Below are 14,762 nucleotides of genomic sequence, written 5' to 3'. Positions count from 1 at the left end.
ACATTTTGTAATAAACCTTGACTGTATCTAACATGTTCCAACAGCAGTAAGAACAAAGTGTGAAATATGTGATCTTTAGTATCTGACTCTAGCAGATGTCTTGTTTTATGTTATCAGCTCACAGCAGAGAGTTAACAAGGAATTCAGACAAAGAGCACAGTGGAAATTTCACTTTTCGCTCTCTGTGTGCATCACACGTGTTTATATGACCTGTCCATACTGGAGTGATAGTAATAATTGTCACTGCTACATTGCATGACACTATGTGAAAACAGTTTTCGAATAAAGTCACTGTGGCCATTAAATCTGTGGGCATAAAGAGAAACTGTGAAAAGCTTGTTTCTCATGCTGAAAAGCAGCTGCCTGTAAGAGTCTCTGCTGTAATTGTTCACATTAATTAAAAAAAACACTCTGTCTCTTTCTCTCTGCCCTCAACATCATATAAAGATGGATTTCAATAAGTCCTGATATGTGACTTTTTTGAGCTTCCGCAGCAATTCACTAAATTATTATTATTCAGTTAAAAATATCTGCAAACTATAATAAAACCGTAAACAAAGAACATGTGTTGGTCATCTGGTTTTAAGTTTAAATGTGTACAGTGTAAGTGTGTGCAGTATATGAGTCTACAAGTTAAAGTCTTTGTGAAATGGAAACCACACACACAGTATGTTGCATATTGGAAAAGAATTGGATCATTTTGATTGGTGTAGTTTTCCACACAAACATTGTTTTTTATTCTTCATCTATTTCACCCTCTACAGATGTAATCAGCCCATTCAATGGACATAATTCAAATATAAATTTCCGTTTAAGTAGTTTTCTTATAGTTAAAGGGATATAAATTTACAGGTGTGCCCCTGTAGCATTGCACTTGCTCTCTGTGTGGACTGCACATTTTATATGATCTACCTGTAATGGGAAAAAATACCACACTGTGAGAACTGATAAAAAGTCAAAATCTTTTTCTGCAGCGTAGTAGGATTATTCTTTAGTCAGCAAAGACCAAACCAAGTGTGTTCACTTTAGCTAGAGTCCATCGTGTTTTGCATGAAGCCTCTCAGGACTGTCAGAGTCAAATATGCTGACATCCAGCCGCTGACAGTGTCCAAAAACCTGACAAATATTCTGCTATGATAACAATCCAATGGACCACAGCAGTTTGGTTAAAAAAGAAAGGAGTAAAACTATAAGCTGAGTGAAAATGCTGTCTGACTTTAAAAATTGTAACAGAACATTTTTAATAGAAAATAGAAAGGGAACAACATAAGGAACAAACATGTATGTTCTGAATGGACAGGAAACACAAACACTGCTGCGGTCGAAGTTACAGCAGATGTTTGAGCTCAGTTTTAATGGGAAGGAAGCATGGAGGCCACTGAGAAGAAGAAGTTACAGTCTTATCTATATTTAGTACAGCAGCTCTTTCTTCTGCTTAATTATTTTTGGAAACCAAAACACTTAAAGATTAGCTGTGGATCAGAGTGCAGCAGAGCTGGATGTGAGGATGAAGTGGTCTTTACTCTGTGTACTGGGGCTATTCTGTAAGTACATTACTGATTACTTTTCTATTTATATGGCACTGAATAAAGAAACAGTTTTTCTTTTTTTTGAGCAGGAGAACAAGTTTGAGAATTTGATTAGTGCTACAATCTGTTGTTTTACACTAGCAGTTTAAAGTCTACAAGCACAGCAATTAGAGAATGAGCAGGAATGTGTCATCTGAAAATTCACCTTCTTATAAATGTTTTAGTTCATAATGAGATGATTTTCTGTCACTTTGATAATGTTTCAATCTTTATTTTAGTGCTCAGTAAAATCTTGTATGGAAATGCTGAAGGTAAGGTGTGTTTTTTTCTTTTGTTGCTCTTTTTTATATTAACAGTATTGAACTTAGAACCTAAATTATTAAGTAGTATACTTCTATAGATACCAAGCAGGTTACTGTGATAAATGTGGAGGGCTGGTTATCCATGGAGAGAAAGCCCCTGGCTCTCTGTATCTTTCTGGTTTCTTCAGCAAAACCAGGAAGAGGTTGAGTCAGAATAAATTTGGGGTTACAAACAGGAAGTAGAAGGGAGAAGTGAGCAAGCTGAGTGTGGCCAAGTGGTCAATATATATGACAGAGATGTGGCTCAGTAAGAATCAGAGTGAATAAGATTTAACTGAGCATTTGATGTGCCAGTATGGAGATTTAGGTGTCTCAGTGTTTAAGGCTGGAGCTACAGTGCTCCCAGCATACGTGAAGCTCCACCCTTACTGGAACATAACAGAAAGTGAAAAATGGAAGAGGGAATTACTGGAGGATGAGGTTGAGGGAGCTTTTTATTTATTTTATTTTATACGATACATTTGAAATTAAATGTAATAAATTTCAGTTTTAAAACTACCAGGTGAGAGCCAGAGTGTGATTTACTGATACACTCTGACATACGATTTATTTCTGTGCATTTATTTAATAATTTTTACAAACTGAATTGGTAAACCAGTACCACTCATGTCAAAACTAGAACAGATATATTGCCTCACCTGTTTAATGTATTGGGGTACGGACTATCACAATGTACTTTTGTTGTATTAACTGAAGGACTCAAAGGTGTATTTATAAAAAAAAAAATACACAGACAATAATAGAAGTAAATACTCTTGGAATCTGTGAATTGCAAGGATGAATACTATTCTCTGGCAGAGACTTAAACATTTCCAGGGATTTAAATAAAGCTGCCAGAATATGAATCACAAGACCCAGAAATTCTCTTCATATCTTCATGTTTCTTCTGTGGATAGATGATCCAAATAGTCTTGACTACTTTTTCCCACCAGCATTACTGACTGTCCACTATTGGACATCATGTTCTGCCCACGAGGGTAGTGAGCCGGTAACATGACTGAAAACTATTAATACTGTGTGATGAAAAGAGTTTAAATATGTTGAATGTGCTATTTCAGTAGAACAAGAACAGAATAAATACAAACAAATTTAACAAAAATGTCTCAGTTTTGAATCGAAAAATACACTTGGCAAATGTGCAAATATCATATAATTTAGTGCCCGATAGACAGAAACATAATACCCCAGAGGTGTTCAGTTGAATTTAAGTCATCCTCCAGGATATGCCTGTATAGTCTCATCACAGGAGGCTGAGCATTGTCGTGCACCAGGCGAAACCCAGGACCACCTGCACTAGCACAGGGTCTGACAGCGGGTCCAAGCAGTACCTTATGGAAGTCAGGGTGGAGTTTCCTAGCCTGTAGAATTCTGTGTTTCCCTCCATGGATATGATGCCCAGACCATCACTGACACTGAAAAAGTGATTTAACATTATTCACATTTCATATCAAAGAGACTGTAATTTTCTTTTTTTTTTTGTATTTCTAACTTACAGAATTTAGAGAGAAGGCCACTCTGACAGCACAAAGTTCAATCATACCAGCAGGGGGCAGTGTGACACTGACCTGTGATGTGAAGGAATCTACTGACTTAAAATATGAGTGGTTCAGACAAACGTCATCTGAAGAAAAGTCCATAATAACTGATGAGTCAGGCAGAGCAATCTCTGTTTTTAAAGGAGGAAATTACACCTGTAGAGCTGAAGGGAAAACTGTCACCATAACAGAAAGTGACTCAGTCACGGTTCGGGAAACTGGTGAGTGTAAACATTTCATTTGAAATAAAACAACAAAGTCTTGAAGAGATCCATTTTAAACGGTGGCTGTACAGGCACAGATGGAGGCGTTGAGTTTTCTGTCTTTTTCTTCTTGTTCAGTATGTTTTTACAGATTTTTTAAATGTTTAGAAGACCTGCATGGAGTATTTATACACCTTTAGTTACTGAAAAACATTAAATCACATAGCATGCAGGGTAATCAGTGAAATAGCAATATATAAATGTATTGATCTGAACAGAAAAAATACAATGAAACATAAAAATAGCATATTCATCCTAGATCACTGCACCTGTTTTTAAATTATAATAATATATAATACATTATATTGAAGCCATAAGTTTTGAAATTTCAGCTTGCAGAGGAACCAACACAGAAATACAGCTTAACAAAATGTTAAAGTAGTTAACAGGTTAACCTATTAAGTGTGTCTGTACAATTACACAGTTAATCCGAACATTGATATTTGGGTTATTTTGAAAGATTAATGCACAACAAATCATTCAAACAAGTATGACAAAAGGCTGCTGCTGGAAACAGTGATGTTTGTGTTTGTTAGTTCGTAACAGGATCACAGTGACTGTGCAGCACAGCTGGTCTCAGATATTCACTGGTGAGACAATCACTCTCAGATGTGAGATTCAGGGAGGTGAAGGAAAGGTGTGGAAATATGAATGGACAGCACCCAACACAAACAGCCCTCCAACATCCAGTGAATACAGGATCAGCAGAGTTTCAGTGTCCCACAGTGGAGACTACAGATGTCGGGGTAGCAGTGACTATCTCTTAACAGGATGGAGTGATGCCTTCAGACTGACAGTTTCATGTGAGTTGGACCATGATTCATGCTGACATTTAATGTTTTCATGTTTACATCTGTCTTAACAGGAAAACTCCAACAATGATCCAGCTGTCTGCAGGCAGCTCAGGACAACAGTTTTTCTCACTGAAATCACTGAAATCTTTAGTTAAACAGTCTAATGTGTCACATGCAGGGAAACGAATTATTGGTTGTTTTTGTAGATAAATTACTCTGTGAATGTTTAATGTGTGATTAGTACTGTAAGAAATTTTTCTCCATGATGATTTAGTGTTTACTTTGTTTCCTTCTTTCTTTGTCTGCAAACTCCATAGCAAGTAAACCCAGAGCCACACTGACAGCACAAAGTTCAGTCATACCAGCAGGGGGCAGTGTGACACTGAGCTGCTCTGTGGAGGGCTCTGCTGGCTGGAAGTTTGACTGGTTCAGACGTGATTCAGTCTCTTCTAAAGCTCAGCTCATGAGAGGAAATGAAGCAAACAGAGTTATTAGTGTCTCACAAGGAGGTCTGTACCACTGCAGAGGAGGGAGAGGAGATCCAGTTTACTACACAGAGGACAGCACTCCATTTACAATTTACAAACAAGGTGAGGGTTTACTTTTACTCTGAAAAAAAAAAAACCATTCACAATTAAATTAGAAAAAAAATAAAACAACTTTATATCTATGGTTTCTTTTGTTTTTGGTCTCTGTTGGAGTTGTTTTTAAATGTGTGTTTTTGTTTGTTTGTTGAACAGTTTTGGCTGCTGTGAAACTGCAGCACAGCTGGTCTCAGATATTCACTGGTGAGACAATCACTCTCAGATGTGAGATTCAGGGAGGTGAAGGAAAGGTGTGGAAATATGAATGGACAGCACCCAACACAAACAGCCCTCCAACATCCAGTGAATACAGGATCAGCAGAGTTTCAGTGTCCCACAGTGGAGACTACAGATGTCGGGGTAGCAGTGACTATCTCTTAACAGGATGGAGTGATGCCTTCACACCGACAGTTTCATGTGAGTTGGTTTACGAGTCAAACTGAAGTTTCCTTTTTTGTGTTTTAAACTCGACATCAAGAAACAATTCAGACCCTCCAAGAAACTCACTGTGCAAACAGACACACAGCTGAGTCCACTGTGACTTCACAATGATTCAATTAAAGGGGAATGTAAAGAGATGATAGTTTTAATAAATAAATAATAAATCAGGTAAATCTGTTGTGTAGTTTTGAGCTAAGACAGATCGCCTGTGTGAGATTATAACCTTGTGTTTGGTGCCAGTCAGAGTCAGAGTCACACTGAGAGCAGAAAGCACAATCACAGCAGTGATACCAGCAGTTCTTCAGTCTGTTTGTCTTTCAGTGAGGTCACATTAAAAGCACCAGGACACAGTTTATGAAATTTGGGGGATCAAAGCCAAAGAAAGAAGCCATTTCATTTCACTGTGTGTAGCTGGTCTGGCCTCACACTGTTGCTGCAAACTGTGTTGTGTCAACGAGGAGATGAGTCAGCTGTTGCTTTGCCTGCTGAGTTTATTCTCCAACACTGTTTAAATAAAAATCAATTCAGTTCAGCAACTTCATGTGATTGGGCTTCTACACGCACAGCTTTAAAAGAAACAGTGTCTTTGAATACAGCAACCAAGATTTGAACCATTTTAGCACTTTTACTGTGCTTAACCTCTGTAACAGGATCATTAGCATAATCTCATCTCTCCCCAGCAGGGCCTCCTTCAAAACTACAGGAAATGTAGTCAAAGGTTATAAAAAATAAAAGCTTTCAAATATTAAAAATAAATACACAAAATAACTAGATACATATGTATGACTTGGGTATAAAAAATAATGACAAAACCAAATAACAGACAATGGATTCTCTGTGAAATATAAATAAATATATTTCAATGCATGTTTTACATGTGGATGCAGATTACTGTTTACAAATTGTACAAAAAAGTTTCTTTACTATAGAAAAACTTTTGTCCATCGAGTTTTGACTTTCTTAGGAAGCTGTTTAAATGTTCGTTTATCCCTGCATTAAGGCTTTGTGTTTCCACTGGAACTAAACATATCTTTTTAAAAATAGAGCAGTGTTGCATTCTGGGAAATAGCGTGGAATTCAAAGCTTGGATTTAAAATGAAAAACTGTAATTATCAGGGGCTATGCTTGTGTAATTGTCACCAGTTCTTTTTGTGTATTTTGGTTTGAGGTTTGTGCGGATTTTCAGGAAAGATGTTTGGCCTCATGCGCACCAGATGCTGCACCTTTATTCAGGTCATAGAAGCTGAACCAAAGGCCAGAAAATGGCCTCAAATTATTACAGACACATTACTACAGTAATCTTTCTCATTACAAAGTTTTGCTCTCAGGAAGACTCGGGTGGATGGAAAACAAATCTTTTGCATTCCATCTACTGTATCACATGCAAAGTTGCAAAGAAAGCTTTCACATGAGTCTCTACAGTCCTGAAAAAACTAAGCACACCTCATGATTCAGTAGCTTGTAAAACCTCCTTTAACAGCAACGACTTGAAGTAATCTTTTTTTTTTTTATCAGTCTGTCTCATCATTGTGGAGAAATTTTGATCTAGTCTTCTTTACAGCATTGCTTCTAAGTGGCTAAATACAATAATATCATTAGAGCGTATCCATTTACTCAGAGTCACTGACTGAAAAGCTTCAGATCTGTGTAGGTATGATTGATTGTTTTTATTCATTTTTAATGAATCGTGTGCATGTTTATATATTTTTCCTCCTTTTTCATATCTGCAGATAAACCCAAGGCCACACTGACAGCAGGAACAACAATCATACCAGTAGGGGGCAGTGTGACACTGACCTGCTCTGTGCAGAGCTCTGATGGATGGAAATATGAGTGGTTCAGACGAACCCAAAGAACCTCTGAAGGTAAAATCAGAGGTCAACAAAACAGAGATATCAGAGTATCTGAAGGAGGAATCTACAGCTGCAGAGGAACAAGAGGAAACCCAGTTTACTACACTGATAGAAGTGATGATGTCACCATTGAGATAACCTGTGAGTTCAGTAATTTAGTTTGAAATATACATTCAGTCATGATCATCAAACATACAATGTGAAGTTTTCTGTGTTGATTTCATGTTTCTGTTTGTATCTCAACTGTTAATATGTGTAAACAGTTTCCAATAAAGTTGTTGTAAAACAACAACCCAACTGGCCTCAGATATTCAGAGGTGAGACGATCACTCTGACATGTGAGGTGCAGGAAGGAGGTGAAACCACTGAGTGGGAGTATGAATGGAGAGGACCCAGGACACCCACACAGTGGACACACAATAATGATGTGACATTCAGAGTTTCTGAGTCCAGCAGTGGAGACTACATGTGTAAGAGTCGACGCAGAGATGACTCATATTCTTCAACAGAGTGGAGTGAAGCCTTCACATTGTCAGCATCAAGTAAGTCATGTTTGTTGTGTGATCTCCATTTGACAAATGTCATAATGGTCAGCACAGGATGAATTCAATGGTCTACAAAGCATGTTACATTGTTAGTCAGACAAAGAGCTGCAGCTGATAGTAGCCTCATTGTAGACAGTTTGTCACCACTTTGTGTCACGAACTTTCAGCTGGTATAGAGACGCCAATGCTGACCTGCTGCTCCATCACCTGAGGACAAGAATGATATAAACAGGATAAATAAATAACATATTCAAACGTCTTGATGCATTCTCAATCATCCAGGGAAGTAAATCTCCAAAAGTTGATTCTGTTCATCTGGATGTAGCGTTTTGTGGGAGAAACGTTTTGTCACTCATCCAAGTGACTTCTTCAGTCTCAGCTGACTGCAGGTTTCCTCAATCTTATAAACAGTATGTTTGCATAATGACTGAAACCCGCCCACTGAAGGAACAATGGGCTGGGAGGTCAGTTCCTTAATCAGAATTATGCAAATTCTCAGGACCATTGATCAACAACCACTGGCCAAAACCCATTGATCAAAAACCACGAGTACCATTCACAGAGAGTTGGGGAATGGCTGCAATCACAGCATTGTAAGATGGTGAAAGATGTACCCTTAGGCCCGCTCCTCGATTCAGAGATGGTCTTTCCCTTTTCACGTAAATGGCGTCCTTGACTCCGCGCTCAAACCAGCGTTCTTCCCTGTCCAGGATGTGTACATCCTCATCCTTGAAAGAGTGTCCACTGGCCTGTAGGTGTAAACGTTTCTCCCATAAAAAGATACGTCCAGATGAACAGAATCAGCTTTTGGAGAATATATTAAAACAAATAACAATTGATGTACAATTTCCATAAAAACAAATAATAAAAGTAATTCTGAACTATCATCTGATCAAATACTGCCATCTTTTAAAATAAATAAACACACACAGACATACCTCCAAAAATAATGGTACTGTTTCTATGATTAACATTCTCATAACTCTGAGTCACTTCCACTCACCTTTAGCAGGAGGCTGATTGAGATTGATCCCTTTAAACTCCCAGGTCCTAAAGAGGGACCAGCTTATTAATCAATCTTCAAGTACTTTTTAAATACAACAAAGACAATATAAAACTTTCACAGCTTCGATCAAAACGATTGTACAGTTAGTATCTCTTCAAGATCACCAAGATTTGGTGATGTTCACCATTTACATCTAGTTATTTAAACGGTTTTGATTCAGTCATTTACTGTTTTTTTGCCTGTCCCATTTCTTTAGCCGTCAGAATTGATGCCTGAAGGCCAACACAGATACCCAACAGATTTACTTTACCAAATGGATCATCGAGGTCTTGCCGTATTGGTCCATTTGTTGTTATTATTTTATTTTATTTTACTTTTGGTTGTTACAGATGGGACAGACATGGCTGGGGGATAGGAAAGGGAGAAAGAAAGATGAAGGAAAACAAAAGCAGAGGGGAAGAGAGACAGTGAAAAATCTCCCAGATCACCTGTTGAGAGAAAAACAGAGAAAACAAGCAAAAAAAGAAAAGAAAAAAAGATCAACATAATAAACACAATATGATTGCATTAATCTAGCCAAGTGTAAATAACAGTAAATGCTAAATATTGGATGTTGTTGTGCAGCACGCAGGAGGCAGGACTGACAGCGCACAATGTGCTTTGAGGTAGCAGCCAAGGAAGATGTAGTTTGTGTCTATGAACAGTGAACATCCGTATGTACACGATTCAGTCATTGACTTTTGTTCTTTTTCTAAACTGAACTGCAGATAAACCAAAGGCCAAACTGAGAGCTGATAACACAGCTGTTCCAGTAGGGGGCAGTGTGACCCTGACCTGCTCTGTGAACCCATCATCATCATCTGGATGGAAATACTACTGGTACAGAGATGAGAAATCCTCTGAAGCCCTGACCACACAACATGCAGTTTTCCACTCAAATGGACAAATCAGTGTCTCACAGGAAGGACTCTACAGGTGCAGAGGAGGAAGAGGAAACCCAGTTTACTACACAGAGGACAGCCAAGAAGTTCACATTAACACAACTGGTGAGTTTGGATTCAGCAACAATATTGAATAGATTGATGATTGAGGATTACTATGAAGGTCAAACAGCATTATATCTCATGGTAACCTATTTGGCATTGTAAAAATGTTCTTATTGGAAATGGTTGAACATGAATATTCATGTAAAATGTGGAGTCTAGAGAATCAGTGTCAGGAATGTGATCCAAGGAGGGGAGACTAGGTGGGATTGTGAATGTGAAACAATCATTTTCAGCAAATCTCCAAATCAACATAAATTCACAATTAGTTCTGTAACAATTCTACAAGTAACACTGCAAGTAGTATAGAACAGGAGTCACAACATGAAACCACAGAGCAGAGTCATGCTGACAGTTTCTGACAGGAAACAGAAAATCTCAATGTAAACATCAGTTTTTGTTTCTTTATATTAAGATTTCAGATCCAAAATCTGACATTTTCTAGTTTCAGGTTTTGGATGTGAAAGAAGTTCATTTATCGTTCCGTTCATCATCGGACTTGTTAGTGGAATTATTGTCGTGCTGCTGCTGATGTGTTGCTATAAACAGATAAAGGGTGAGAGACTTTCTGTTTGAAAATTTACAAGAAAAATATTTTTTTTAATGCTGTGACACTTTTAAACAAACTGATGTAATAATGTTTGTGTTTTTTACAGAACCCTGTTGTAACAGGTTGGTGCAGCAGCTAAGTTTCATTTATATAACTTCAAATGAAGCTAACTTTGAATTATTCCTCATTAAACTTACATTTTTTGCTGCATGTTTCAGTCTCACTCAGTCTCAGAGCACAAATCAAAGCTCTGCTTCACAACAAACAGCCAACCAGAATGAAACTCAGGTTTACTCCTCTCTTCTTCATTGTGAGGCTAGAAATTATTACTTTTTTCTTTCTCTTTAGAAAAAAAAACATATTTTATTAAACAAAAAACAAAAATAAATAATATATTTTTTTCTTTCATATTTTCAATGACTTGTAGGTGATCTTTCAGTCTATGAATCAATCAGAGGCTCTGGAAACACTGGAAGTGGTACAAACAGTATAAACTTTGATAATAGCAGAGCTGTAAGAAATGTAAATATTTATTCTGACTGATCAAACTTCATTATTTCAGCAGATGAATACAACAACATCACATCTGGATTTCAGCTTGAAGGTCTTGATAAAAGGAGTGAGTACAAGAAACATGAACTGTAATAATTGGTCGAATGTTTTTGTAACTTGTGTAATTTTAGAGGAAGACAATCTCCATGTTATTAAACACAATAATCCATCATCACAACAGGCAGACATGATGGCACAGAGGAGAGCTCTGACTACAATAATGTGAATCCTGAATCAGCCTCACGTACAAATGTGAACTCTACAGACACCGAATCATTAGTAATCAGATTACATGTGCAGTAAAATGTGTGACATCATTGCTAAAGTTTCAAAGTTTTGTGGAGCTGATGAGCAGAATCACGACTGGTTTTAGTTATGTTGTGTTTCTGTTGTCGTGTCTGAATAAAATAGCGAGCCTCTTAAATTTGCAGTTCTGTGTGATTAAAGAATGAAAGTGTAAAACAGGGGTGTCCAAACTCCGGCCCGCGGGCCAACTGCGGCCCGCGATCCATTTTTAATTGGCCCGCAAGTAGTTTTATAAATAGAATAGAATATGGCCGCACTTCAACTTTTGCTTGAGTGTATTGCACTTCTTAGTTTTAACACCAGGGCGAGCTACTGCTGATCAAGGCAGTTGCTTCACCAAAAAGGACAATCACAGAAGAAATTTATCCCAAGTTACTAAACGTGGCAGAACCAAAGAAGCGAAAGGTAGAAAGTGAGTGCAGAAAATTTCAGACACGGTGGGGGAATGAATATTTCTTCAAAGAATTCAAGGGGACGTGTGTCTGTTTGATCTGCACTGAAACTGTGGCAGTTATGAAAGAGTATAATGTACCACGTCATTATGAAATCAAACATCAGGCCTATGCATCCTACACTGGTGCTGAGCGAGAGCAGAAGTTAAAGCAAAGGTTAGCTCTCCTGCAGGGTCAGCAACAGTATTTTTTTCGTGCTCAAAAGGTCCAGGAAAAGGCTCCAATAGCCAGCTATGAGGTCGCTCAACTCATCGCAAGACATGGCAAGCCTTTTTCAGATGGAGACCTCATAAAATACGGCCTCGTTAAAGTCACCAAAATAATGTGTCCGGTGTTCCAGATCTACTGGCGTTTAGATCAACTGGTGTTGGTCGAACAGATGTGTGGCAGACTTGCGTTTCAGGAGCTGCTACCGACAAACCAGCAAAAAAACGCCAAATGTGTCATCTGTGACACTTGTGAGGTTATCTCAAACACACTCCGTCAGTCTTGATGCTGTTGAACAACAAAATGTTTAAAAATGTGGCGAGTTTACCTGGTGATATCCTCATGCGCGACGCAATCGCGAAAACAGCAAACAATTAACACCACGCCGATGTTGTTCACAGGACACAAAGAGTAAACGATCGGGAGACTCTTGTCGTCGTTATCGTTCCCCTCGCACGGTTTATTTCTCCGGTTTCAGCGTTTTTGCTTCACAACTACAGCGAGCAGTTTACTTTGTGCACTAACATGGAGTCGAGTCAACCAGCGCCACCTCTGGCCAAGTGCCACAGCCTACAGCCAGATCAACTTGTGACACACATCTGCACTACGTTTGAATTCATTTCATGCACAACACATTTGTACCTTTCAATTGTGTCTGTTTGTGCGTCATGCAAATAAACCTTTGAAAAGAATGAAATGACACTAATATTTCACTAGTGTTGTAACATCACATGTCGTTAGCGTAGTCTGCCTGTGTCTTTTCTCTGCAAACAAACATTTTAGAGTTGGTTGTTATATACAGTCTGTATAAGTGTGGTTAATCTAATAAACATTTGTAAGGAGATGGCAGTTACTGTGAATGTACAGCGGGTGATTAGTAATAAACAGTCAGACAATGACTCTGACAACCTCATTCAATCTTGCAGATTGCACCTTCTGTGGAAAGTGGTACCACACGGTGTGTGTGGACTTCCCCTGTGCAGAAGGTGACTACAAATGTTGTGGGTGCTAAATAAACAGAAAAAAGTGATCCCTGTTGTCTTTGCTTACTGATTGTTTTTAGTGTTGACAATCCACATTGCTGGCATTGCATCTTTCAACATGTTTGTGGGTAGATCTGGATGTACCAGGGGTAAGTGCAGCCACTCAGCCTCTACTCAATGTCATCATAGCAGCAGGTGTAGATGTGTCACAAGTTAATCTAGTAGTAGGCTGTGGCACTTGGCCACAGGTGGCAGCAGTGGACTGACCTCCATTTGAAACTGCTCCAGCTGCTGTGTGATAGTGGATCTGCTACAAATTGAAGATCATAAGCAAGTTTTGGAAATGAACCCTTGTATTATGTTGAAGAACAAACAATTGACATTGATTTTGTTGCGGGTCATTTAGATCTGTACTGTGTAAATCCACTCAGAATTATCCAAAAACTGCAATAAAACAATAGCAACTTTATTTCCCATCAGATAAACATGTAGAACACAGACATACAACAGTTAGACTTTCCATAACTATTTTAGGAACAATTTGGTTTTTCGTTCTTACAAACACGTCTTTTGAACTTGCCCAACGTTCTCAGTTTTTCAATGCTCAACATTTTCAATTTTGTCCACATGATGGACAGAATGTAACTGTGTGCTTTCTGCAGATGTATTTCTTGCATTTCTCACAAAAGGTGCTTGTTTTCAAACAGGAATCTTCCTAACTAAGATTTAAAACAAAAGATTTCTACGTCTCCTCCAGTCTCACAAACAGATGACAAACCAATCGACACACCTGAGTCACTGACTTTCTTAAATCCACTCACTCTCACTGGCTCTGTTTATTACGAATCACTGTGTAACTGCTGTGAATTCACAGTAACTGCCATCTCCTTACAAATGTTCATTAGATTAACCACACTTATACAGACTGTATATAACTACCAACTCCCCAGCCATGTTGATGGATTGCCTATATTGGCTGGAAATATTAATTTCCAGGGAAAAGACACAGGCAGACTCTGCTTACAGGATGTGATGTGACAACACTAATGAAATATTGATGTGTCATATTTGTCCAAGGCATATTTCATTGTTATGGAAAAAGAGAATATTAAAATCATGATGACCAATTGGAGTGGTGATTTCTATGACTTTGTGTATATAATTTGGAATTTTGTACAAATGTAGGCCAATAAGGAATATATGATATCATTTCATTCTTTTCAAAGGTTTATTTGCATGACGCACAAACAGACACAATTGAAAGGTACAAATGTGTTGTGCAAGAAACGAAATCAAACGTGCTGCAGATGTGTGCCACAAGTTGATCTGGCTGTGGGCTGTGGCACTTGGCCAGAGGTGGCGCTGGTTGACTCGACTCCATGTTAGTGCACAAAGTAAACTGCACGCTGTAGTTGTGAAGCAAAAACGCTGAATTCGGAGAAATAAACCGTGCGAGGGGAACGGTAACGACGACAAGAGTCTCCCGATCGTTTACTCTTGCTGTCCCGTGAACAACATCGGCGTGGTGTTAATTGTTTGCTGTTTTCGCGATCGCGTCGCGCATGAGGATATCACCAGGTAAACTCGCCACATTTTTAAACATTTTGTTGTTCAACAGCATCAAGACTGACGGAGTGTGTTTGAGACAACCTCACAAGTGTCACAGATGACACATTTGGCGTTTTTTGCTGGTTTGTCGGTAGCAGCTCCTGAAACGCAAGTCTGCCACACATCTGTTCGACCAACGCCAGTTGATC

The 14,762-nt window shown here is 38.5% G+C and overlaps 2 protein-coding genes across 2 annotated transcripts in view; both read left to right on the top strand.

The window, feature by feature from the left end:
* The window catches only part of LOC146674660 (titin-like), a 414,653-nt gene that overhangs the window by 318,943 nt on the left and 80,948 nt on the right, over positions 1-14,762 (top strand). The window lies entirely within an intron of this gene.
* Positions 1-14,762, top strand: part of LOC146674661 (Fc receptor-like protein 5) — a 52,675-nt gene that overhangs the window by 8,166 nt on the left and 29,747 nt on the right. Inside the window, exons 5-16 of the mRNA XM_085385193.1 lie at positions 4,299-4,492; positions 4,801-5,073; positions 7,239-7,502; positions 7,625-7,903; positions 8,074-8,076; positions 9,680-9,958; positions 10,401-10,511; positions 10,612-10,627; positions 10,724-10,815; positions 10,933-10,983; positions 11,071-11,124; positions 11,239-11,301. Coding sequence (XP_085241319.1) covers positions 4,299-4,492; positions 4,801-5,073; positions 7,239-7,502; positions 7,625-7,903; positions 8,074-8,076; positions 9,680-9,958; positions 10,401-10,511; positions 10,612-10,627; positions 10,724-10,815; positions 10,933-10,983; positions 11,071-11,124; positions 11,239-11,301 — 1,679 coding nt within the window. The remainder of the gene's footprint in view (positions 1-4,298; positions 4,493-4,800; positions 5,074-7,238; positions 7,503-7,624; positions 7,904-8,073; positions 8,077-9,679; positions 9,959-10,400; positions 10,512-10,611; positions 10,628-10,723; positions 10,816-10,932; positions 10,984-11,070; positions 11,125-11,238; positions 11,302-14,762) is intronic.

This window comes from Rhamphochromis longiceps, linkage group LG3 (assembly GCF_057381845.1).
Source record: "Rhamphochromis longiceps isolate RC_006_pf linkage group LG3, R_longiceps_female_GT1.1, whole genome shotgun sequence".
In the NCBI taxonomy this organism is placed as follows: domain Eukaryota; kingdom Metazoa; phylum Chordata; class Actinopteri; order Cichliformes; family Cichlidae; genus Rhamphochromis; species Rhamphochromis longiceps.
Note: the sequence above shows the minus strand (reverse complement) of the source record. Positions and strands in the feature narration are given on the sequence as shown.